The sequence below is a fragment of the Micropterus salmoides genome, unplaced genomic scaffold (genome assembly GCF_014851395.1).
Source record: "Micropterus salmoides isolate LMB-PRFRI ecotype aquatic unplaced genomic scaffold, ASM1485139v1 Ms_hic_scaffold_2553, whole genome shotgun sequence".
In the NCBI taxonomy this organism is placed as follows: Eukaryota; Metazoa; Chordata; class Actinopteri; order Centrarchiformes; family Centrarchidae; genus Micropterus; species Micropterus salmoides.
The window spans coordinates 1-25,000 of NW_024041766.1; the positions used below are offsets into that span (position 1 = coordinate 1).

General features: G+C 39.9%; 2 protein-coding genes across 2 annotated transcripts; both read right to left on the reverse strand.

The window, feature by feature from the left end:
* Window positions 1-188: 188 nt before the first annotated feature.
* On the reverse strand, window positions 189-4,011 carry LOC119919123 (protein FAM124B-like; the record flags this gene model as incomplete). The annotated part of the gene is given in 4 exon segments (XM_038739599.1): window positions 189-584; window positions 947-1,159; window positions 2,891-2,922; window positions 3,319-4,011. Coding segments are annotated over 4 exon segments (712 nt in total), but the record flags the coding sequence as incomplete, so codon positions are not given.
* A 956-nt stretch (window positions 4,012-4,967) lies between these two features.
* LOC119919122 (cullin-3) lies at window positions 4,968-21,142 on the reverse strand. The gene is made up of 16 exons (XM_038739598.1): window positions 20,888-21,142; window positions 18,221-18,418; window positions 15,207-15,320; window positions 13,410-13,570; window positions 12,892-13,006; window positions 12,446-12,674; window positions 11,847-11,992; window positions 11,057-11,233; window positions 10,589-10,759; window positions 10,113-10,220; window positions 9,366-9,490; window positions 8,914-9,010; window positions 8,324-8,458; window positions 7,939-8,125; window positions 7,282-7,427; window positions 4,968-6,174 (listed from the first exon to the last, which is right to left on the reverse strand). Exons 1-16 carry the CDS (start codon window positions 20,948-20,950, stop codon window positions 6,043-6,045), a joined length of 2,304 nt encoding a protein of 767 aa, XP_038595526.1. The 5' UTR covers window positions 20,951-21,142; the 3' UTR covers window positions 4,968-6,042.
* Between the last annotated feature and the right edge of the window lie 3,858 nt (window positions 21,143-25,000).

Here is a 25,000-nt window from a genome sequence, read left to right on the forward strand (position 1 = left end):
CAGTTGCCTTTGATTTCAACCTTCCTTGGGAAACAGAGCACTGGAAACGAGTGATTTTGTTTGACTTCACTGCCTATTTGATGTCCTTCCTACTGTAATGAAAAAAAGATAAGCCTTAAGGCTGGACTTATTAGGATTAACACGTTATATTTTTCATTACTTTAAAATATAAACACTGCAACACATACCTGTGTGGAGAGTGAACCAGCAGAAGCCTGTCTTCTGCTCCTCTGCCTGTCGCTGCAGCACTGTCTCATAGAGCCGCACGCTATCCTCGTAATTGTCATATACACTGTACATTGTTACACGTAGTATTTCTCCTCCGCAGTGCACCGGTCGAACCCCCCACACAGGCATGCCTGCACCCAAACTATAGAAGTCTCTGCTGGGCAGGAGGTACGGTCGCATCAGGGCATTGGCAGGTGAGCTGCTGGAGGTAATGTGGATCCCTCCAGTTCGGCTCCCGCAGCTCTCAGTATGATGGTACTGCCAGGGCGGACGCTGGAAGAAGTCCAGCACTTTGAGGATTCGCTCCTCTCCATACGCCTCATGGAGGAAGAAGGTGATGGCAAGAGAAGGGTAGCCTGAAACGTTTTTGGCAAAGATTTATTCTCAATCAACCTTAAATAAAAACAGATGATTTCTAGCAAGGGAAGTTCCTTGTATGTTTACACCATACTCAATAAATGCAGTATTCAGTTAGTGGGTCGTTGATGTGAACGGAAAGTTAAAATCGTTTAAATTCCTGTTTACGTGTGTTGTTCTCACATATGGAAATTATTATTATTTTCCTCTACGGAAAAAAATACATCTACAGAATGTTCAATGAGGTTAAATGTACAAGCACAACAGGGTTTTGCATCCCTACCAAGGAAATACCTGACAACCAAATGTATAACAGGAAGTACATATAATAAATGCAAGACCACACAGTAAGGCTCTTTACCTGCCACAGGACAGAGGCGGGTGTAACTTCTGAATGGGGAGGCCCTCTCTGACACATGGAAGATGCGGAGTGTTGGGCAGAGCCAGTGGAGGAGGCGATCAAGGGTGTGCTGCAGCAGCAGTGAGTCTCCAGGGTTGGCCAGCAGATGCAAGTTCATTAGCAGGAGCTGCTGCTGCTGCTTCTGCTGCCTGACCCGAGTGGTCATGAGCGCAACTGGGGTAACACACACACACACACACACACACACACACCAATACACATAAGTGTACAAATATATTTTAGACAAGTGCAAACATGAAGCCATTACAAATGTCTAGTTAGTCAAAGCAGCACTCACCAATTATGCACATCAAGATCAGTTTCGATGTCATGGAGAGTAACGTTATGACTCAGCTTGTCAAAACAGTTGTGTAATGTCTTATTTGGAAAGGTACATTCACATTAAAATGGACAAATTCAAGAATGTGCTTTGTGTTTTAGTGTGATCTCCAGCTGGCTCTGAAAAGAGTTTAACTTTGTTCAATTTTGACCAGTTGGCCAAAACAAACACTGTTGCCCTCCGTTTGGAAATAGAGAAGCCATTATTCATCACCACGACTAGACTCCAAACTGTGTCCTTGCTCTCGTAGACCATTTGCAGTGATGTTTCTGCATAATATTTAGTAATAATAACCCACATTTTCAGCCCTGAAAAGGGACTGAAAGTGGGAAAATTTTGTTCTCTCTGTTATCTTTGGAAACTTCAAATCTTCAAAGTTAGGATCACACACTGTTGGCACAGAGTTTGAAAGATATGGGCATTTACAAGCAGGGTATTGTAATGGGAAATTAGTAAAAATGTTCATGGTTGCAGGTGTCCTGAAATTTTTTTCTTATATTAATACCTATCATTTTTGAAAAGCAATGCTTAAATAGTATATAGTATAGATCAGTCAGGGATTAAGGAATAATATAGTCCAGATTTCTACTGTCGGATCTCACTGACTGTTTACAATTTTAAAGGGTTCTACATACATTTCAGAAGTGGCAGACAAAAATATAATCGAGAAATGTGGCCGTAGAAATGTGTTCAGTAACCTGAATAAAAGACCCTGTTCACAAGTCAGGAAGCGTCAAAATAATTATTGCATTATTGGACGTGTAAACGGCAAATTGAGAAGAGTAAATCTTTTGGTGTTAGTGAAATATGAGTAACAGCAGAGTTAATTATAATTAAAATCCATCCAGGATTTCGCAGGCCTAACCTGAACTGTGCATATTTAAACCAGCTTACCTTCATTCTTTCAGCGCTTGCAATTGACCAAGATGCAACAACCTGTGTCACAGTGATTTGTCTTGTCTAACATCCTCCATGCCATTCTGCCACTCTGTCAGTCAATCACGACTTCCTTTATGATCAACCACCATACTGCATGTTTTTCCTGTTGTTTTATTTCTTTTATCGACAAATGTGAGATGTTGGTATCACACAAGTCTGCTGCAACTTGTAAATAAGGAAGTGACAAGCTGATGTATGACAACATTTTGCGGGAAACGGTGATGATAGTTCAAAGTGGCACTAATTTGTAAAAATTGCAAACTGCACTGAATTGCGATGATTTGTTGAATTAGTTGAATTAGTTGTGATCACGACATCGCAAAATCCTGGAGGGACTTATTTATTATAAAGTACTTATTGCGTCTGAGGAACAAGTGAATGCACAGTGAGCTGTTGGTTGCAATTCGCAATCCTCAGCTCTAGATGCCACTAAAACTTACACACTGAATCTTTAAGAAAAACTAACACTGGTTGGTGTACAGAAGTACTCCAAAAAGAGTAAAAAAGTTAAGGTCAACTCTGACAGTGTTCATTTCGCTATGCTGATTTTACAGTGCAGGATTTGGAGGTTCAGTGCAATCAAAGCAGTGCTTCTTTACCTTGTGTATGAGTGAAGGGATACTTACTGCCAGAGGATGACATCCTGCTGCAGTCAGATCTGAATAAAACAACACAAAACAAAAAGCACATGAGTGATTAGACTTATAACTAGATATAACTTAGACTGGCTGGATGTAAAGACACACATCTGTCTCCATCTTGTGGCGGTCGGTTTGGAAACATGCCCCTTTGCTTTGGTCACCATGACAACACATTATCTGTTGTTAGCTAACACAAAAAGCTCAAAAAGCCAAATTATGAGAAAATACCATAAAGAGTAAAATAGTTACAAAACCATGTCATAAAGTGCTAGGTGGTTTGAAACGTCAGCCTACGTCACAATTTACTGTCCTGGACAAAATTAATTTCCATTGTGGCCAAGGCTAGCTGATGTTAGCCCGGTGCTAGCTGATGTTAGCCAGGAGCTAGCTGACGCTGGGACGAGTTGACTCACTCGGCAGTCTCAGCTCCGGAGTCCACGTTTTCATCGTAGGCCCTCTTTAACACCGCCGCTCTTCCAAACATATCCCGCTATTACACCTTTTACAAGTGGTCGAGCCTCCTGTACAGAGAGTCCGAGCGGTGTGTGCAGCAGTCCGGACAGGGAGTGAAAAGCATCCTGGTTGATTTTTTTTCCCACAGACTGCTCCACAAAAAAAGGGGGACTCTGACGCTGACGTCAACAAGCTACCAAACACCGTTATGTTAAAATAAAGGATCATTTTGGGAGATTAAAAACACTGAAACTGGAGGTGCCCCCGTTCAAGTTGAGAAGAAATGTATGCTGGACTATGTTTGGGAAGTTAGTGAGACTGAAGTTTTGGGGAAAGGGGAGCAGCAGAAGTTGTGCTGCTTTAAATCTAAAGTCGCCTTTAATAACACGGAGCAGATGGCATGCTTCTAACAATATGAGAAGACAAAGGAGACAGTCCAGACGGCCTGGGCAGATTTAAAAGTGCAGGGGACGTAAGGAGGGGGAGGCTCTAAACCCTGAAAATTAAAGACATTGTTTGTTAAGACCTTGTTAAGACCATTACACACCCCTGAACAGATCGCTTTTGGAGCAGGACTATTGGTTTCTGAGGACTGTGAAGTGAAAAGCTCATTTAACTCTAACCTGTGAGATACAAGTACACTCCATTCAGTCTCTGTGTATACCAGCAACAAGTGATGCAGTCTAAAACATCCAAGACTTCAAGAGTTCAATATTAAACAAATAAAAAACACATTATGAAATAGTCACATGGTATGTATCCATGACTTTCTGAAATAATCAAATGTTTAAAACCCAGCTCTTTATGATGACATGTAATTTCATCCTACTCCTTTTATTTCAAACCAACAGTTTTTATTTCAAAAGTATTTTAAATTCATGATGCCACCCTCCACAAAATGTTTTATTTTATACAGCCTCTTTTCATCATGAACAGGTCAAGTTTTTGAAATAGAAATTGCTGTTATGAACTAAAAATGGCATGGAATAAACTGAAAAGAAGCAGGACAAAAGGACATTTGAAAATAATGAGCTGTTTTAAAATGTGTTGGATTATTTAACAGCTTCATGATCTTATTACATAATCTAACAAATTATAAGATTATATCACATTAGGTCTTATTTTTGGATTTTATTTTGAACACCTGGGTTTCGTTTTCTTACAGGGAACAATGCTTATGGGTTTTTTGAACTGTTTTAGAAAAGGTATTAATTCAGCTTTATGGTCACTTTGAAGGCTGCAGTTTGTGTCGTTTTTTAAATTTTGTCCACTCATTTTATGTCAGAGGGTAAAATATTTGGAACACCTCTCAGTATGACGATTTGATACAAAAGCAGCACAAACTATATAGTTGAATTTCCACCTCTAAAACAATTTCAACAAAACTAAACATTTAACTGAGTGTATTTTCTTAGGAAGATTAAGATGGAAAGAAAAAAGTTACACTTCAATCTCAAAATACTGTAGTAAACAACACCCTTCAGAGGCCTACAATGTTCCTCTTGTGAACATGAGGATTTTGACTGTGGCTTACCATTTACATTAAGCTTTAATTATGGTTAGAGAGGCAAGCATTTCTGAAGTTTGCCGAAAGACTTAAAAAAAGAAATCCCATCCCTTGATTTTTTTATTCTACATTTAATATGATGAAAACAAGGCCCTGTACAATCCACCTTCGCAGTGAGTACAATAATTATTTTACAATTTGTACACATTAGAACATCGGTGCTAGACTGGATCCACCCGTTCAAAATGCAGTCGAGAATGACAAAAAAAAATAAATCCTCTTTGAAAGCTGCACCACAAGGGACCTTCTACTTGAAGAGAGGAAATAAATTTATTGGCCGAACATACAGCAGGCCTGAAGTGAAAAATGTGTCATGAGAGACCAAACACCATTTATGGAGCTTTTATGTGTCTTATTCCCGCAACTGATCCATTAGATAAAAGCATGCTGTGAAGCTACAGCTCTTGATCTCTCTAACCATTAGTACAGACCTGGCTGAAATACTGAAAATGGCATTAAATATTTCAGCTGTGAGGTGCACTTAATTCATATCAGACATTAAAACAACCTCAAAAAAACAAAAAACAGACGTACTTGCAACATAAATGAAGCATGTTTTCTCGAGTGTCTCAGAATGTATTTTACTGCTGTTGTAAACCAGGTCTGTACCAGTTAACACTTTGTCCGCTTCTTTAAATTTAAAATCCTCTGGGAGGAAAAGGCCAAGAGTGTCTGTCAACCTGTACAGCCATCACTGTGCCACAAAAACCAAACATAACACATTGACATCAACATTTAAAACAGGGGAGTGAATTCAAATGTTTTCTTGGTCTCCATGTAGCTGCATGTTTGCATTAACTTGTTATCGCTCGTTCTCGACAGCACGTAGTTAATTGGCAAACAGGCTCACCCAATCCTCTCCAAAGGCCACAAGAAACATGATTTTGTACAAAACTAGATCCCCTCCTTCTATTTCTCTCAGCAGAAGAAATCTAATCTAGATAGAAAACTTCCCCATCTTTTGCATTATTTTTTTTTTTTTTTTTACACATTTTCTGGAAGAAAAGTTAAGCTTCCCAGTGTTTCCCAGAATCAATGATGAAAGCACTTCCAAGTTCTTTCAAACGCAGAGCAGTCCATAAAAACTCAATGTTAGCTTTCATTGAATTCACTTGTTTTATGCTACATAAGTGTACACTTTGCGGTCCTCCGGTGTTCGTGCCAAATATTCCCTCTCAATGAGTCCTTCAATGCGCTTCTTGATGACTACTGGACTAGGCAGGAATCGTGCTCGCAACTGCTGCGTGACCTGTGAAGACACCAAACACAGTAATCAGTATATCACAATCCTTTTATATCCAATCATCATCACTCATTCTGAACACCATTATCATCACCTTGTTTTTAACATCTTCTGCTTTTATATAGTCTGTTCATTTTCTACACTAACCTGTCCAATACTGTGGTCAGGTTGTTTTTGAAAGAAAGAGTGCGTAGTCAACAGTTTATTATGCAAGATGTCTTTCATTATGTGTGTGAGGCGTTCAGTTTCAATTTCAGCTTCAGCCTTGCCCTTTGTTTCTTTGCTGAGAACCAGAAGGGCTCACCTTGCTCACCTGAAGGTTAATGACATCCCATTCTTAGTCTGTAGGGTTTAATATGGAGTTGACCCACCCTTTGCAGCTATAACAGCTTCAATGCTTCTGGGAATGCTGTCTACAAGGTTTAGGAGTGTGTTCATGGAAATTTTAGACCATTTTTCTAGAAGTGCATTTGTGAGATTAACCTTAATCCTAACCCATGACTGGAACTGCTCTAGTGTCCAGTGGCGGCGCGCTTCACCCCACTGCATCTGATGCTTTGCATTGCACTTGGCGATGTATGGCTTGGATGCAGCTGCTCGGCCATGGAAACCCATTCCATGAAGCTCTCTACACACTGGCCACATGACGTTTAGAGATCTGTAACTATTGATTCTGCAGAAAGTTTGTGATTTCAGCACATTGTGCTCCTCAGCATGGACTGACCCCGCTCTGTGATTTTATGTGGCCTACCACTTTGTGGCTGAGTTTCTGTTGTTCCCAATCATTTCCACTTTGTTATAATACATCTAACAGTTGTCCGTGGAATATTTAGTAGTGAGGAAATCACAAATAAGACTTATTGCACAGGTGGCAACCTATCAGGTGCCTCGCTTGAATTCACTGAGCTCCTGAGAGCAAGCCATTCTTTCACAAATGTTTGTAGAAGCAGTCTGAATGCCTATGTGCTTGATTTTATACACCTGTACCCATGGAAATGATTGGAACACCTGAATTCAATGATTCGGACGGGTGTCCTATACTGTTGGCAACATAAGTGTCTAACAGACTGTAGTTCTCCTTTAAAATCTTGGCATCTATTTCAGCTGACTGACCTCTGCTACTAGGACGTTGTGCTGCATCTTCTTTCTGGACTTCATGATGCGAACAATGGCAGCTTCGATCTCATGCTTCCTGTCGTCGTCTACTTTCTGCCGCGTCTCCTTCCTCTCCGGGTCTGACTCCCCCTGTTTAGCAGCCACTAGGTGGTGCACAACAAAAGAAAATAGATGTAAAAGACAACACACGTTTCGTCCCTCATCAGTTCAGAACTGAAGAAGTCCTTTGGATGAGGGACGAAACGTCTTCCAGTATCTTCAACCAAGTCCAGTTGCCCTTGATTTTAACCTTCGTTGGATAACTATGACCTGGATGACTGAGAATCTTCATAGACATGTAAAAGACAAGCAGTTAAATGAATACATGTTCATTTCCCAATTAAGTGCTTTCACCTATTTGATTATGATGAAAGGTATGCACATTTAATACTGAATAACATGAGATATAAATATGCCACGACATTTCCTAATTACTTTTCCTGGTCTTTAAGGCTTCATTACAGTTAATTGCTGCAATGTTTTCAACTGTTCTGTATCTTCAGAAAGCAGCAAACCACGATCAACATACATATTGACAATGGATCGGAAATTCTAAATAAAACATTATCTAGGATATGTAAGAAATATAAGACAACACTAAATAGACTCGTGTACCTGTTTGGATCTTGACACGGTGCAGTTTGGAGGTAAACTGGTCATTGACTGTAAACACATGGCCGTTCTCAATCTCCTTGGACTTGGGCTCCTTGGTGAGAACTCTCTGAGTGGGCTTCCCACAGGCCAGAGACTGCAGCGCTCGTACCAGCTCCCTCTCTGGGATGTCCGTCTCCTGCTGGATCTCCTACGGGGTGGAGAAGATCGGGGCCAAGACAAAACAGTAAGCAAGATGTAACAGATAGATTGGCAGGATTATGAAACTTTTGCCTTCTGCTGTTGAAATTTTCCACTATCAATTCACAGGATGTTGTTTGTGTTTTCTGGCACAGAATATTCTTTTTCTTAAATAAGGGGGGAAATGTGGAGGCATTAGATTCTGTACCTCAAAGGTGGACTTCTCTCTGTTGTTGAAAAGCATGAGGATAGTCATCTGGAAGGTGGAGACCTGCAGGATGTGCTTCCTGGTGTTGGAGCCAGTAACTTGGGCTCCTCCTACACCGACCTCTGAGCCATCCTCCTGACGACATGTTGACGACAAAAAAAATCAGAATCTAAAAACGCAATTCAGAAACCCCTTCTACAAGAGAAAGTCCTCAAAAGAGTATATTTCCTTGTTGAAGAGAAAATTTACAGCCTACCAGTGTTAATAACTTTTTTGCATTCTCAGTACTTTCTAACACTTGCAAGGTATTTTTAACAGTACATTTAAAAGTAAAGTTTTATTTAAAGTAGTATCTAATCTTTGGCAACAAAACTAATACTTTGGAAAACTAAAACTGCCCTATTGATATTGCAGGCAAACTTGATTAGCTTGTTATTTTCCATTATAAATTCACATGGCACTATAGATTTGAATGCGTTTGTAAATCAATGCAACACATAAACACATTAGGGCTTATTTGTAAAACTTTTCTATGGCATCATTGTAGCATATACTATTTTAGAAATATTCCATTTGAAGGTGGCACAAACCTTTTTGATGGGACCGTAGAAGGTGGCGTTTAGATCTGCAGAGCCCATATGGTGCTGCAGTGTGAGTTGTCTGCCGCTGTGCTTACCAAGATAAAACCTACAAGCAGAGGAGTCACTCCAGGTCAACATCTAAGAATAGTCAATGTACCACAATTAATCCAATTTAGATTTTGTAACAGGCCTTAGGTGAAGACCTTGATAATAACGCACATATGTATATGTTCATTCTATTTCTAGGAGTAGACATATCTTTAAGAATGGGAAAGAAACTGAAAAAGGTTGTTACTCTGGTCAGCTTCCAATTATAACAAAGCATAATGTGGCTTAGACTCACAAACAACACAAAAATTTCTGAAATCCTTGGAGTAAAAACAAAGTACTGTTCTAAAATCACTCACACATATAAGAAATGAACTTATAATTCTGTGCTTTCAGTGTACAACTGGACTGACCTTCTAAAGACTTCAAATGCATGTCGCGGTGAAGGGGGGATGTTGCACTTGGGTGTTGCTGATTGTGTTGGCCAGTATCCTGTGGTCAAGACTCTCACGGTGAGATCTACCCCGCCAAGTGACACCTGAAGTTAGAAAAATAAAAACGCACAATCAGGTTTCAGTCTACGCTGATGTAATTACACCGTGTAGCTCATTGCTATCGTACACTGATTTTTATCCGTGCTATTAGGTTAGAAACGGATAAAAAACACAGAACTTCATTAGACAAAAAATAACTGCAGACCACTGACACAAACCAGGGCCATGTGCTGTTTTTCTGAAACAGACCACTGTTTTGCAAAATTTCTTAATTTCATGAAATATTAGTTTAGAGAAATAAGAGAAAACCAGTTTAAGTACTTTCAAAAAGGGACTTTTTGGGACTAAGCAAAAACATGCAGAAATAAATACTGGGATTCATGTTTTGTATACACCCAAGTTAATTAATTTACTGCATGCTAAATATGACAGTGACAATCAGATACAGTGATACTTCTGGTGACAAGAAGCCATGTGACAGCACAGAACAAGCTAGAAATTAGCAGCATGTATTCCCAGGATATGTATAGTTAGGTGCATAATTATCTTCATGTAACTGAGCAACGCAGCAACGCTCAGTCCTTCAAGCAGCCATGTACTGATTACAGATAGCAGTTGGGCTCATTAAGTTGCCTGAAGGCGTTGTGGCGTGTGGCGTCTCCTCACCCCAGTTGTCTGTAGATGTTGTCTAAACTCATCCATGGTGGTGTTGGAGATGCTCATATCCCGGAACATGCCCTCCAGTTTAGAGGTGAACTGACAGCCGCACTCCGTCTGAGCAACGGAGACCAAAAGGATCAAATTTAGCTAATCAAAAAGCTATTAAAAAGGTAAACCAACAGTCATATAGGGGTCAACAAATATGGGTCAATTTGTAATAGTGGTAAGTAGATACGGCCTGCTTACCCTATGTTTCCAACATCTAAACTTCCTTTCTAATGTACCTTTACATTGAATAAAGCTTAAACCTTACCACAGAGGCTTAGATGCCTGTTTTAATATCAGCTAACTTAATAGATTCATAAACTTCATAGTGAATTGCATAAAATAATTTGAGATAGATAACTATTTCTCTTTAACTAGATGCTGACTCATTACTTTTCTCCAAAAACATAACTTTGTTATATCACACTTCTGCTCACCTTGAGCTTTGAGATCATGTTCTTTTCAGAGTCATCAGAGACGCTCTTGTTTGTGAGCAGCCTTCGGGCCAGGTGCTGCTTGTAGTACCTCTCAAACACATCCTTCTCCTGCATGAAGCGGAAAAGTACCATGGCCTTATCCAGTATAGACTCGACCTCCTGCTCGGTCAACTGGACAAAAAGCAAAATGGTACAGGTTATAATAGGATGTTCAGTAATACGATAAACCCCCTAGACTCCCTAATGCATTTGATACTCAGCAAGTTATACACTCCAAACACATTATTACTACCAACTTTCTAAACTATGTAAAGAATAATGGCATTGATTATTTTGGGTGGTACATTGTGTGACATAGAATTATAATGCTTTTATGTTACAGTGTGGTTTTAAATCCTGAATAAGCAAGCTGGTAAAATCTGCAGATTATGTCCTAAAATAAGAGTATGGATCCATTAGAGGGCTCACCCCTTTCACCCCTTTCTTCAGTTTGTCATCAATGAAGAGTGAGAGATACTCAGGCGAGCGAGAGTTGAGATTAAGGAAGTACTCAAAGTCGCCTGCAATAGTCTGTTTGAAGAGTCGGTCATTATTGAAGGACTCCTGGAGGAAACGGTCGAAACGTGACTTCAGGTCGAGCAAACCCTGCGGGAAGAAGGAAGCACGGATGAATAGGGATGATATGGCAGAAGTTAGCAGTAGCTTAACACAGCAATTATAGCTCCAACAAGCTACGTCAGAGGAAAGCCGGTCTCATTGGAAAAGAGTCGGGCTGCTAAGAACAGGAGTGGAACTGCAAACCACAAAGACAATTTAAAACAGAGCTTCAAGCGTATTGAACGATGAACATAAGACTTTCAAAAAAGGGCCTTCTCTCCAGCGCAGGTATGACCTCACCTTATTCAGGACACTGCAACTACATAGTGCGGTTGACGGCAGAGACCATCGTGGTTTGCGGCCACAAACACAGGATGCCAGAGCAGTTATCCTCTGCAGTGCATTTTGGACAAGGCTCGGCACACAATAGTGTGCTAAAGCGTGCTGAGCCAGTAGAAATTACCATGATCACTAGCAACGTTAGACCATTCACTCATTCACCTCACATATAGTTCGCTTCAATAGAGCATGTGTACTATCCAAACTGCCTCCTGCAGCAGCAAATGAATGCATTCTTTTTACAAGACGCTCCAGCAGATTCACAAGACTGAGCAATAACATCACCACACTCTAAACTTCTCCTGACAGCCCATCTCCTTACCTGGATGTAATCTACGGGGTTCTTTCCCTCTCCCTCCTCTGACACGAGGGCCTTGCCTTGCTCCCGCAGGTATGAGCTCATACACTCACACATGGTCTTCAGCCCGTTGGGAACCCTGCTGAACAGCTTGTACATGCATGCCAAATCTGTGATGGATATGCATGAACACACACACAAGCGCACACATATTAGGAATCCATCTCTACCGACTGAAAAGGGCTGAGCAGCTGAGAGCTGCTGAAAAAAAGAGGTTTATTTGCAGCAGAGTGAACTAAAATACCCCTGAGTGCACCAATGTAATTTTCTGAAGGCACCCATCATCACTGAAGCTACAACGCTAGTTTCATCTAAATCAAATCATAAAAATTACATTCCTCCTATCTTATCGTTTGTGATATTCTGTTTGTTTGTGTTCATGAGCAAGGGGAACACTGCATTACTAAGCCAGTAAAATAAATAAATCTTGTAAGTGACAGGTGGTTTATTAAGGAGTGTTGGGGATTCTTACTTCCCTTCTTTTTTTGGGAGTGAAGAAAGAACTTTGACTAAAAATGCTAAAGACATGACGCATAAGCAGCACAAGCCTCCTGCGCTCTTACCGTCTGTCTTGCCGTTTTTGAGCATGTGGACCAAGCCTGAGTTCTCCATCTCTACGATCGTCTTCATGTGTTTGGAGATGAGCTCGCGTTCCACCACCTTGACAATCGGCTCCTCTGTAGATTTATCCAGGCAGTGCATCACCCGCTCAATCTCCTCATTGATCCTGGCTTCCACCTTCTTTATGTACACGCTGGCACTGTTTTCTGCAAGGAACTTTTGGCTCTCCATCTAAGTGAAAACAAGAAACACTCACAAGCTGTAAATGACAGAAATGTTTCTCCAACCTTTTTACAATTTCAGTTATCTGGTGTACAGTATGCATTACAATACATATACTGTATGTTGTTAGCTGATGATGTAGATGATGTAGCCAATGTAACAACTAACAGGGATCCAAAAAATGATATATTATGAACAGTCAGGGGAAGGATGTTCTCTCACAAACCTGGAAGAATTCTGCAGACATTTCTAAGAACGGTGCCTCAAAGTCTTCTTCATAAACAGATCTCCCTTCAAGGCCGAGGATCATTAACATTTGGCAGGCATTTCTAATGGCCCCCCTGGTGGAAAGAAGAAGTAGACCAAATGTCGAGGGCACAATCAGCAGTACAAAAGAAAAGAAAGAAACTGCAAAACATTTCTTGATGCTCATTTCACACTTACAATGCCTGCCAACCAGCATACAGAAAATCTATATTTTAAAATGTCAGAGGCTGTTTCACTGCACATCCCAGACGGTTTAATTGTAGCAGACGTATTTGACAGCTCTTTTAATGTTTATGTCAAAAGCATGCAACCCATGACAAATGATGATTTAACATTTTCCTTAAATTTATTTGACTCAACATGAAGGATGTGAATTCCATTTTCTTCCCAATTAATGTGCAACTGACATTAAAATTAGCTTGTCAACATCAACTGGCAATCGATTAGGCTGTCATGCAATCAATCCTGAGTTGCTACCTGTCCACCACCTCCCCCTTCCTCTCGCGTGCGATCATGTCTAATAGAGTCTGTCGTAGGTGGTCTCTGATGCAGCCGTAACGAACCACCTGATCCCTAAAGATGATAAGACCCAGGTTGTAGACATTCTCTACATTGTTTTGCTGTACGTACACCCGGTCCTGTGGGACAAACACACAAAAAAAGGATAAGTAATGTCTTGGACAACAATGCATATATGATGTTTGCCCCAAATGGTATGTGTATACACATACATTATTTTATATATATATATATATATATATATATGAGGTCACAACTCACAGCCCAAAAAGAACAACAAACGCACGTGTGCACATTTTCAGCTGAGGACTGAAGCTTACTTTGGCTTCAACTCAACAATAAATCATGATTTCAATTAAATGCTAAAGCTGCTGTTACTACAGCGGGGCTTTCTGATCAGATGCCGTCATGCTGTTGCTGAGGCGACTTAATTTCGTTTTACGGTGGACAGACGGTAACATTACAGAGTTGTTGTGTTCTTTAGCTTGAAATAATCCCATTCTTTGGACACTTTGTTCTTTGTCCCTCGCTTTTTTCTCTCTCTTCCCCCACTTTGCAAACAGCTCCATTATAATCACGTCGTGTTCACAGCATAATCGCGATGTGCGACAGTAACAAATGTCCCTGCGAAACACTGACCTCCCGTCATTTGCCTGTTGAGGGAAAATGACGTTTAACTCGGACCATGAACGCAACGGCGGCGGCCAGGTTGCAGGTAAATGACGTTGGCCTAAGGAAAAACGGCGTCTTACCGGAAGTATGGCTCCGCAAATCTTCCCTAGTTAAATCAGGCGTAAAGTCGGGGTAGGCGTTGGTGTAAGCCGTGCAAAGATGCGGAGATCACACGGAGGAAACGTAACGTGGACCCGTTTCTGGTCCGGAGCTGCCTTGACTGACAGGCGAGTTGACTGACTGACGCTGACTGACGCTGAGTTGTCCCCCCCCGCAGGTACAATTTGGTATGACCCTAACATTGCAGGGGTTTAAAGGACGATTGTTTTTTTTTTGATTGAACTGCATTACTGTCATGAACGTTTGGTCCTGCTCCTGCTGGGCGTTTTTTCTTTCCCTCCTTTACTGTGCAGAGAGTTGAACTTATTAGCACCATTATCCAAAGGGACAGAGTATTTTTGTTATTTCTGATTGTTTATGACTGGTTGAGTTATTTGTTGAAACCACACCCTGTTTTGTTGAAGTGTTGTTAATATATTTTCTTGATTTACTTCAAAAGTGATTTCTGTGTGTGAGTTTTCAGTTTCATTGAAACGTGTCAAATTTACTTTTGAAGGTATACTGTCCTACTACAGGTACCCCTTGTGGGTGGAAATCTGCAATGCAAGGATTTGTCAGGTTACCCTGGCTGGCGCCCAAACCAAATAATTAAAAGTTGTTGTGTATATTAAAACCAGAACCGGCACACACTGTGCTGTATAATTATATGGATTATACGAAGCATCGACGCAAAGAATTCGAGTCGAAGCATATTATTAATAGATTTTATCAATCTAATCGATGAATTGTTTCAATCGATGAATCGTTTCAGCCCTAATATAATATAAGAAAAGAATGCCCCCACAACCCCATAAGTGGATTTCAACAACACAGGTGACTGAAATAAAAAATATTCAAGTTAGTTAAAGAGCCTTGCTAGCATCAGAGCACCTTTGTTTGTTTATGTTACCACATGAATCATATTCATGCAACTCACGCTCAACATTCATGTGTTGAGAATCTCAGTAAAGATCAGCTACTCACCATATACATCAGGATGTCTCTGATCATCACCATCGCTGTTTGATGGTCATTCCAGGCCTGATTTAGGGTTTGGAGGAAGTTATTGTTTAGGGAGTTGAGGACATCTTCTCGTACCTTTGAGAGAGACAAAAACACATGCATGAGGAGGGCATATTACATTACATATTAAGTTCTGCAGCGCCTGACCAAACAACCAGAAAATAGGAGAAAAAATACTCCTGCATCAAGCTGACTCTACATTTGAGATGTGTTCATGAAGACTTTTATGTGATCCTTCTCTGCAGTTTCTTTGATACTTTTTCTCTACTAGTCAGGCATAACAGCTTGATAATAGTCCCACTGCAGTGTGACTCAGCACTGTAAACGTCTCTGTAGAGTAAGTTTCTTAAGGGCACACCGACCTCCCATTTTTTCTCCTTCTGGACAGAGATAATGAATTATCACCTCCGCTCCTTCTAACACACCAGATCAACCCTTGAATTCTTCTTTTACACAGCCAGATCAAATGTTAACGAGCAAGACGGAAGCAAACCCATATATCTGACTGTGCCTTTAAATCAAAGACACACTGCTCATTGCTCGTGGCTTACTTATAAAAGTAATTATAAGATTACTATTGTTGCTCATCACTAATAAGATGAAGCAGCAACTGAAGTATTTAAAACTATTTTAATGAATGTCATATTAATTATAAAAATATATTTAGTAGGGATGCACCGACTCTTTCAGTCCTGATATTGATACCAATAGCTGGGCTTTGTGTATCGGCCGAAGTGGAGTACCAATCCAATACCAGTTTAAATAAGCTGTATTCCTCATTGTGAGGAAGAGACTAGAAATCATGTGTAAAGCAACATCAGGCTTGACTTGACATTGCTTTCTAACTTTGTCAAACAAAATGCTGTCATAGCTCTCCTAGCAAAATGTTCAGGTCTACAGGTGTACTGCCAATGCACTGTGTAGTACAAGTGTAAGTGAACTGATTAGATTGGCACCCTTGTCACCAATACCTGATCCAGCTATGTGAGTCAGTAGTGGGCCGATATCTGATATCATTATCGGTGCATCCCTAATATTTAGAAGGATGATGGACAGTAAATAAGTCACAGTAAATAAGATTTTATCCATTGGTTTCCAGAAATTAAATATTGTGGCGCCAGAAGATGTGTATATACCGCCGTTGCCATGTTTTTGGAGTCACAGGGGGGAACATTAAAAGAAGTAAAATCAAACTTAAGACTCCTGTCCAGGCTGCCTGTTCATTACTCAGCAGAAAACCAAGCTGGCTCAGTGTTCCTATAAGTAATTTCACATCTCCAAATCCTTCTGTAGGTATTTCTCACGGTAGCAATTGTAAGCCCTAAAATAATCTATTAAACCCAACTGAGAATAGAATAACAGAGAAATAAGCTTCCAGTACATCAACAGAAAATCCTCAGCTTTGAGTTGCTTTCAATGCTTCAGTCTGGCTGAAGTGTTTGAGATAGGTTTGCAGATTTTTTGGCTGCATGGAAATCATTACCGTCTTTCCATTACATGAGTGACATTTGGATCATTGTTAGATAATAAAAACACAATCAGGTGTCACATCGGTCTTCTTTGAACTGTTGCTCACTGACACTACCTGACTGCTAACTTACTAAAGCCTGCCAAATTGAGAATGTGCATTTAATTAAACTGCAAACCCATCTGGCTGGTATTCAACAGCAGGCTGCTAAAATATTTCTCACTGGTTATCTGCACAATGTATGCTGCACAGAAGCATTCAATGCAGATATTAAGGCCAAACTTAATTTGTTAACAACTATATGCAACAGAACAAGTGACAGCTTAGGAAAAAACATTCACTTATGGCTTCACTAAGCAGGGATTTGAAAATGAATTAATCTCATAATTACAGGATCAACATTATATTGTTGTCCCTCGTGCTATTGTTTTTACACGACCTGCTAATAAAAATCCAATTAGCTAACATTTGGCATGTTTACCATTTCAATTACAATGGATTTCTCCAGGTAAATATAACAACTGTGCTCTGCCAAGGCGCCATTCGAAAAACACACTGTTGCACTTCAGTAACACTCAAGGAAAAATCTGTTTTATGAAAGGCTAGCAGACAAATGAACAGCCTTGAAAAGCTGACACCCCAAAACAAAGGGCCATTTTGAATCTGTAAAAAGGAGGTGTGAGTAATCCTTAAAGGGTTGTTTACAAATCACTCCTTACTTAAGCCTAGAGTAACAACATCTGAAATTGTATCCCCCAGCTTTCTAACTTAATACTAACTTTAATACTCACTTACGCTCACAAAGCTGCTCACCAATGGAAACAGCTCAAGTCGTCTAGTATTACCTTTGTTTTTTAAGGATGACACACAGGCCAAGCAGTAATATGAATCTTAACATGGAACTTATAGCAACAAGTAGGCTACTGAAAACAGGCTGTCCAGCTTAATTTCACAAATCAATCTAAAGCTCTGATTACAACGTTATTTTACTTATTACTGTAATAACAATCCCCAGGTCAGGTTACCGTAGATCAACTATATTTTCAGCATCTCTAAATCTTCTCTCACAGACAACTATACACCGATAATTATCTGTTACACTCTTGAGTGAAATATCAGTCAAATTTACTTTAAAACACAACAAGAAATAGGTACATAAGGCATGTTGTCATTTTTCATTCCGTGAGCAATGTGTCATCACTTGACTGTAAGTGGCAAATTAACCAGCTGTGTGTTATAATTTCCTTTGACAGAGGAACAAAGCACATTTGCTTGCTGAAGGTTCAGGGATATTTTCATGGAAATTAGCCTTATTTTATGTGAAGGCACTGCATGCAATTTCAAAATACTGAGGGATTTTAAAGGAGTTTAAGGAATTACTAATGTGTTTACTACAGGAGTAATTACCTGGATATGAATGTCAAAATCTGTGTAATCCCAACTGGCCCTCCCAGAAGATAATCACAGCTAATGTTTTGCAAATGCCTGCAATCTGTGTCAGTCTTACTTTGTTTATAAGGTGTTCAGTGACGACCTCCCGCAGGCCCGTGTACAGCTTCTCTCCATGTTTGTGGAGCACCATTGTGTAGGCGTTCCTGTACAGTTCCTCAAAGCTCAGGCCGCTGTTGTTCTTCCTCTGAATCTCCTGGATGGCATTTTTCAGAAGGTCCCAGATATTGTTGACATACTTCTCATCCATCGTCATCTGAAAAAGGTAGCCAGTGATCAATTAAATGACCATCACCTATGATTATTTGTACACCTGCTACTGAATAAAGCCTTCCGATGCAGATGACCTCCCACCTCTGTGTAGCTCCGATTCTTTCTGCGTTGGAAATGTGGGCCAGGGAATGGGGTGCAGAATAAATAGTTTAACTGATCAGCTGATAGAGGTCTATAATATTTCATAACCATCAATTCAGAGACTTACATTACAATTATTTATATTGTTAATGAAAGAGCTACTCACAGGGCATTGTATTATACCTAAGGAGATGACAGCATTTCCAAACCCCAAAACACTCCTCTGCCCTCTGTCACGCTCCCACATCTGTGAACTTATTATAATTTAACATGTGCTAGGAGGAGGACATTTTACCATGATCTAAGTTGATCCTCCTTTCCCTGCTGTGTATACGCCACCAAACATTTGCATTAACGTAAAGATGGTTAGAGTTGGTTTTTGAACCATAGCTGGCTTTAGGGTCTGCTCATTATAGCATTTCAGGCCTACCTGGAACACTGTAGCAGGGCAAAAAAAAAAAAACACTACTGCCTAACGTTAAAAAGGTCCTGACATGACAGCTACGTTAACAGCTCAGAGCAGCGCTGTTACCTTGCCATTAGCTGTCTTTGACACAGACTTACATAGCGAAGCAGATTGAACCTCAATGTCACAAATGACTATGCTTTTCTGAAGTAGAACATCTCCATTGTGATTTAAGAACAAAAAGGTAACAATTAAGCTAATACCCAATACTGAGCACTGAGGTGTTTTCATTTCAACAGTATGTTGTGGGCCAAGAGACATTTTAAAATCCTTTAGAAATACTGAGACATTTTGATGTCTGGTATGTTGACTTGTGTGGTAAGGTTGGTCCATCTTGATTAAGTTGAATCACGCTTTCCTGTTTACTCGCTTTCTCTCTCTCTATACCACTGACATCTTCCTAAAACCCCAGTGAACCCAATAAATTATAGTGGCTGCTTAGGCAGTCTGTCTTTCCCATAATGGTCAGATGTTCAATTTCTTCCATGTCCTTAAGAAAGACAAGACAGAGGACTTGTTGGCACAACCCCCTCAGTTGCTCTAACTAAGAGCTATGAGGAAGATGTAAATTTATTTTCAAGACTTTGAGTGGGGCCTGTCATTATATAGACTAGTAAATTATACCTATTAGTATTAGGTATAGGTAAGGAACAATTATCTATGTGCACATTCTGTATTGCTGTGTCTGTTAATCCCCATTCATTTCTAAATGTGGCATGAGGCTACGGTTCAACACTGATAAAACCTGTTATTTGCTGCTCTTTTGCAAACTAAAAACCTACTGTGTGTGTATTTGGCAAATGTGTTTGATCCGTCAAGATTGTGTTGATGAATGAGCAGGATTTTAATTTACCAGCCACTACTGTGGTTCTACATGGCACTATGCTAGGGTTCATCATAATTACAAATCTCAAAAACTTAATCAATTCTCCTCAGACTTCTCCTGGACCTCCCAAGTGTCAAAGACATATTGACCAAAGAAGAAAACGTCATGCGCACACACAGGCTACAGCTAGTGAGGAGGAACAGCGTGTGCTCCTTTCTCAGCAGACAAGCCCAAACACATGCATTTCAAGATGCTGCTCTAACAGCAAGTCTCTGTCAGGACTGGGCCACATTCAACAGGCTCACATAAGTACAGGTGGCTGTGTGGTCACTCAATTACTCATGGAGGAGTAACCACATTGTGATTAGCAGTCTCACTCAGCCAGTCAGACAGGCTGAAATGTAATTTTATGCAGAATGAGGTCAGTTCATAAATTAGGTCTTTCAATGACTTGCAGACAAAGGGAGTGCCAGGTAGACGAAGAGAGGAAACCTATATCACAACATTAACACCGAGATAACGACAGAAACAACACTCTGATGTACCATTAATGTGCAACATGCAAACCCAAAACTAACATTAGGTTTGCTAGCATCCACCGCAGCTGAAGTAACGTAACGTTAGCCGCTTGTTCTTGCAAGTTGGTAATCTAGCTGGCATTTCACAGCAGAAGAGAAAGTCCCAGGTAGAGCTCAGACACAGAGACGTAACGTTGGTGCATTTGAGAAAGAAAGCCAAAACAACAAGTGTCAAGAGCCTGGGCTAACGTTAGCGTCGGCTATGTCGACTGATCCAATCTGCTAGGTAACGTTTGGAGAGTTGTGAGCTAGTTGGACTTTGAGGATGAAAGTGGTTCTTCCCACTGAGTTGGTAATATAACTTAACAAAGTAGACACCTAACCAACCGACCAACACCGGGGGCGAATGGATATTTAACGGCTGCAGTTTGTTTACTGATAGGCGAGTCTTATCTGTCGCTCAGCTGGTTAGCCTGCTAACATGTAGCCAGCAGCCCAGACCACGGTGATCGAGTCATCGCCTGCCAGGCAGGCAGAGCCCCTACTGCGGTGTGCACTTACAGGAAAGGCCCGTATCCTCATTTTGGTGTCCTTCTTGGTGCCGCCTTTGCTGAGATTGGACATGGTTGTCTCGTCCGTGGGCTCTGTATTCACATGAAAGTATTTTCCAGGGAGGGACGGGGGTGACTACTGGTTTATGGAGCAGCCGACGAGCTTTCACTCGACCTCGTAGCTCCGCGTCCCGGCACCGCAAGTTTATTGTTGACAGCCAAACGCCAAATCCGATAGTTCTTCATACAGCAATGGCGGACTACCTGCAGTTCTCATTGCGCAGAGCTCACGCACTCCAAGTCACGCGAGAAATTAATAATTTGGCATTTTCTCAATTTAACGCGCACCTGCACATTACAATAATGTAAATTATCCCACATATATTACTGACAGTTCAGCAGGGAGACTTCATATTAAGGCATATATTCAATAGTTGTTTGTGCTGTACTGTAACTCAGCTTTTTCAAGTGGTGGAAGAAATACAGATTATTTTCTTACTGTACTAGTAAAAGTAATAACCTCACACTGTAAAAACACAAGTGATGTAAAGTAATTTTGATATGCGTGTAGTTAACTTGAGTAGTTCCATTTTTTGTTAGGCCTAATTATACTCAGTTGTGTAATGTAACTAAGTTAATTTACTCAAGTATTGTGATTGTACTTAAATACAAATTTGAGTAGCCTGTTTCCATATTATGCAACTTACTATACTTCTACATCTCAGAGGCAAATATTTGACTTTTTACTCCACTACCATCAACTACAATATTAAACTACTGCTTACATGTTAATGCATAACTAATAATAATAATCTAATAATATAGTAATCTAGCCTTATACTGTCAGCGATCATTCTGCAGTATAAGTACTTTTACTTTTGACATCTTTTTGCAAATACTTCTGTAAAATTTCGAATGCAGGACTTTTACTTGTAATGGTTCCTCCACTACTGAAAAATACACCAAGTCCTGCATTCAAACATTTACGGAAGTGAAGTATAGAAATAATGTCAAGAAAATGTAATTAAAGTAAATACTCATGCAGAATTACTGCTGTCAACGTTATGTTATGTGCATATTTAGAGTCAACCTTATTTTATGATTTAAATTCTTCTACTGTGGCCAGATCCTTTGCTGGTGTAAAGTATACCACGCAAGTTTTCCTTTTATTCAAGTTTTATTTGGTTAGTTTTGACTGGGTTGGTTTGGGCTATGAGTCTTTGGACCAGCTCGATGGACTGCTCTCTGGCTGCACCTCTTTGCAGATCAAGACTGTGTGGTGGTACTGTACTGTATGTCTGGTAAATATCTAAGATGTACATGTTAGCAATGTAGCCATTTGTATTTTAATACAAGATGGGCTTGCCCAAGTTCTGCTGCCACTGCATCATTTGGTGTTTTTATTGGTGCAATATGCTCTTGCATAACTCTGCATGCAAACTCTTATCTATACTTGCATGTCCCTCTTCCCACATTCATAAATCCAGTATTACTCCCACATTTATATGTTCTCTTACAAACTGGAATACCTTCAATCAGATTTCAATTAGGATACCAAATTGAATGTTTTCAACTGAAAAGATTCCACCAAGGTAGGTCATGTTTCAATTGGGGTAATTTGATTAAATCCAGATGTGTCTGGTAATAGGCATCATTTTAGGCATTGTATCAGTTGAAGAGCCTATGAAGGGCTCCATATCAAATTATTAAGAGATGCATATTCCCAAACACATTTGTATTTGATTTCATTTGACATCACTTGGTTGGTTTCAGGAGCTCTGGACAAAATATCATTTCGGGCATGTCCTAATTGGAGCTTCATCCTCATAAAAGCTTCAGATTGTACAAACAAGTTATATATAATCTTCCTTCAGCTATGTGCAGAATGTAGAGAGAGGAGATTTTGCTCATTGCTGAATGGAGTGGGGGGGATTTTTGCCCCAGTGTGTTAATCTGGCAATGCTTATACAGTATCAGTATGTGGTATAGACTAACAGGATCAACAGAGATGCCACTGTGATGACTAAATTAGTGTCACAGAGCCCTAATGTCACCTCATCTTTTTCCAGGCAACCACATTTTCATGGTGAAGTCTTATGGCAGTCTAGTGAAGCTACAGTATATTGTGTGTTGTGCACGTTTAGAGACAGCAACCAAGAAGCCTTTCACCAGATTTATTCCAAGAAAGACAAAAAAAATCCATATTTCATCCATTTGTCTTCTTGTCGAAAATGTCCTCGTTCACTACATCTGAAGAAGAACACGACCACCAGCACTCAGAACTCAACAAAACAAAAAATTAACAGATGGCTGGATTTAGTCCTCAGTATTAACATCATGTATACATTTCAGATTAGTTTGGGTCCTTATTAGTGGTAGAATATCATATGTATATCCTAAATACACATATAGTTGTCTTTCATCCATTCTGCCTAAACGTCTAACCATGGGGTTGACATGAAAAACAGGATGCAACCACTTTAAATACATTACAGAATTTAAATACTTCCCATTGTAATAATGACAGACAATCAAATAACATCTTCTTTTAAAACTTTGATATTTACAGTAATTATATTTTTGCCACTTTTAACAATTATGTCACAGGTGATCATTACAATGACATTACATCACAGTCCTGCTGTTCTGTGATGACGGGAAATAGATTGGGTTCATACTTCCTGGATGAGCCGCAATTTCAGACCTGGTCATGATGCATCAGAAAGGTTTTATGTGAACACAGCCAGTGACTTCACTCCAAAATTAGAGAACAAAAGAATAATTGAAGGTATGCCTGTTTTTCTCTTTGCAGCTTGGCCAGGAAGTAGACAGTGTTTGCTTGGCACATTTAGTCCTGACTCTCTAAAACGAACATAAAGGGACAGATACACACTTAGTATAGAAAACTGTCCTATAGGTCTGGACTCTCAAAAGCATTTTAGGATTACATTTTTTTCCCAATGGAAATATCGCGATCCAACACTTAAATGCCTTTGGGAACCCAGAACTTAAGAAATAATTTAACAAGAGGCATACGTATTTACATAGGAATCTATGCAACGTCACAGAGGCAGACACTTCATATTGCACATGAAAAAGGCAGGTACGTAGGAATTGAAACAGTGTCTTAAAAATAATAGAAATGGGAAAACCCAGGTGTGAGAGAAAGAGCTTGAGAAAGATTGAGAGTGGCTCTTCTACAAACACACCTGTATGCCCTTTAAGAAACTTCTCATAAAAAATATTCAGTCCATGAAGCAGACCAAGGCAGATCAACCAATTTCATCCAATCATGCTAATGTATATCCCAATGTAGGTATAACACATATATCAAACCACTTTGCTAACCAATTAACCTTCCTCCCAAATGCACCCTCATGAGACCCTTTCCAAGAAAAAAAATTCTATTTAAATCCTATGATAGCAATATTTTTTGCTTTCATCTACCCTCACTGGCATGATCAGGGCTGTATAAAAGGGATATAATTGAAGAAATTCTAGCAGATCACTGGGTATAGCGAACATTTCTCCTTTGATCTTAAACCAACTACCTCCACTCCTTTCTCTCTCATTATTTCTCTCTCATATCAGCACCCTCTTGTCCATCCAGTCATTGGCTCACTCACTCTCACCCTTCCACACACAGCCTACATACAGTACAGTGGTGTCCGTTACAGAAGTTTCTCTTCGTGTAACATATGGCATGTTATTGTAACACAAAACCCCACGGCTCCAAATGTTTTTTAACATGAGGGACAGTCTGAAAACTTAACTCCAAGTTTTCAAACATTTACTTTGGGATTCAGCAAAAGTGAACTGTCGATGCTTTCAGGAAAGAATCGTTTCTACGATGGCTACATCTTTAGTTCCTTCTTTAAAACTATTTTTGCATTGAGAACTGAAGAAAATGTGTCTGCCTAATAACCACCGGTGGTTGTGTACATAACTTAAAATACAAAGAAGTTAAATGAAATGACATCTGAGGTCTTCACATGGGTATTTCACAAATATACATCTTCTGAGCATGGTGATCATTCAGTCAACACAGATACTCAAACTATGTCTATAACAAATATACAACATACATACTAAACAGACTCTGTATTTCAATTTGTATATATTA

Coding starts and splice junctions, on each gene's coding strand:
- LOC119919122 (XM_038739598.1), bottom strand. CDS start 20,950: ATGTCCAATCTCAGCAAAGGCGGCACCAAGAAGGACACCAAAATGAGG. Junction 15,321..18,220: donor CTGAACACCTTATAAACAAA/GTAAGACTGACA, acceptor TCTCTCTCAAAG/GTACGAGAAGATGTCCTCAA. Junction 9,011..9,365: donor GCATTTGAAGTCTTTAGAAG/GTCAGTCCAGTT, acceptor CTCTGCTTGTAG/GTTTTATCTTGGTAAGCACA.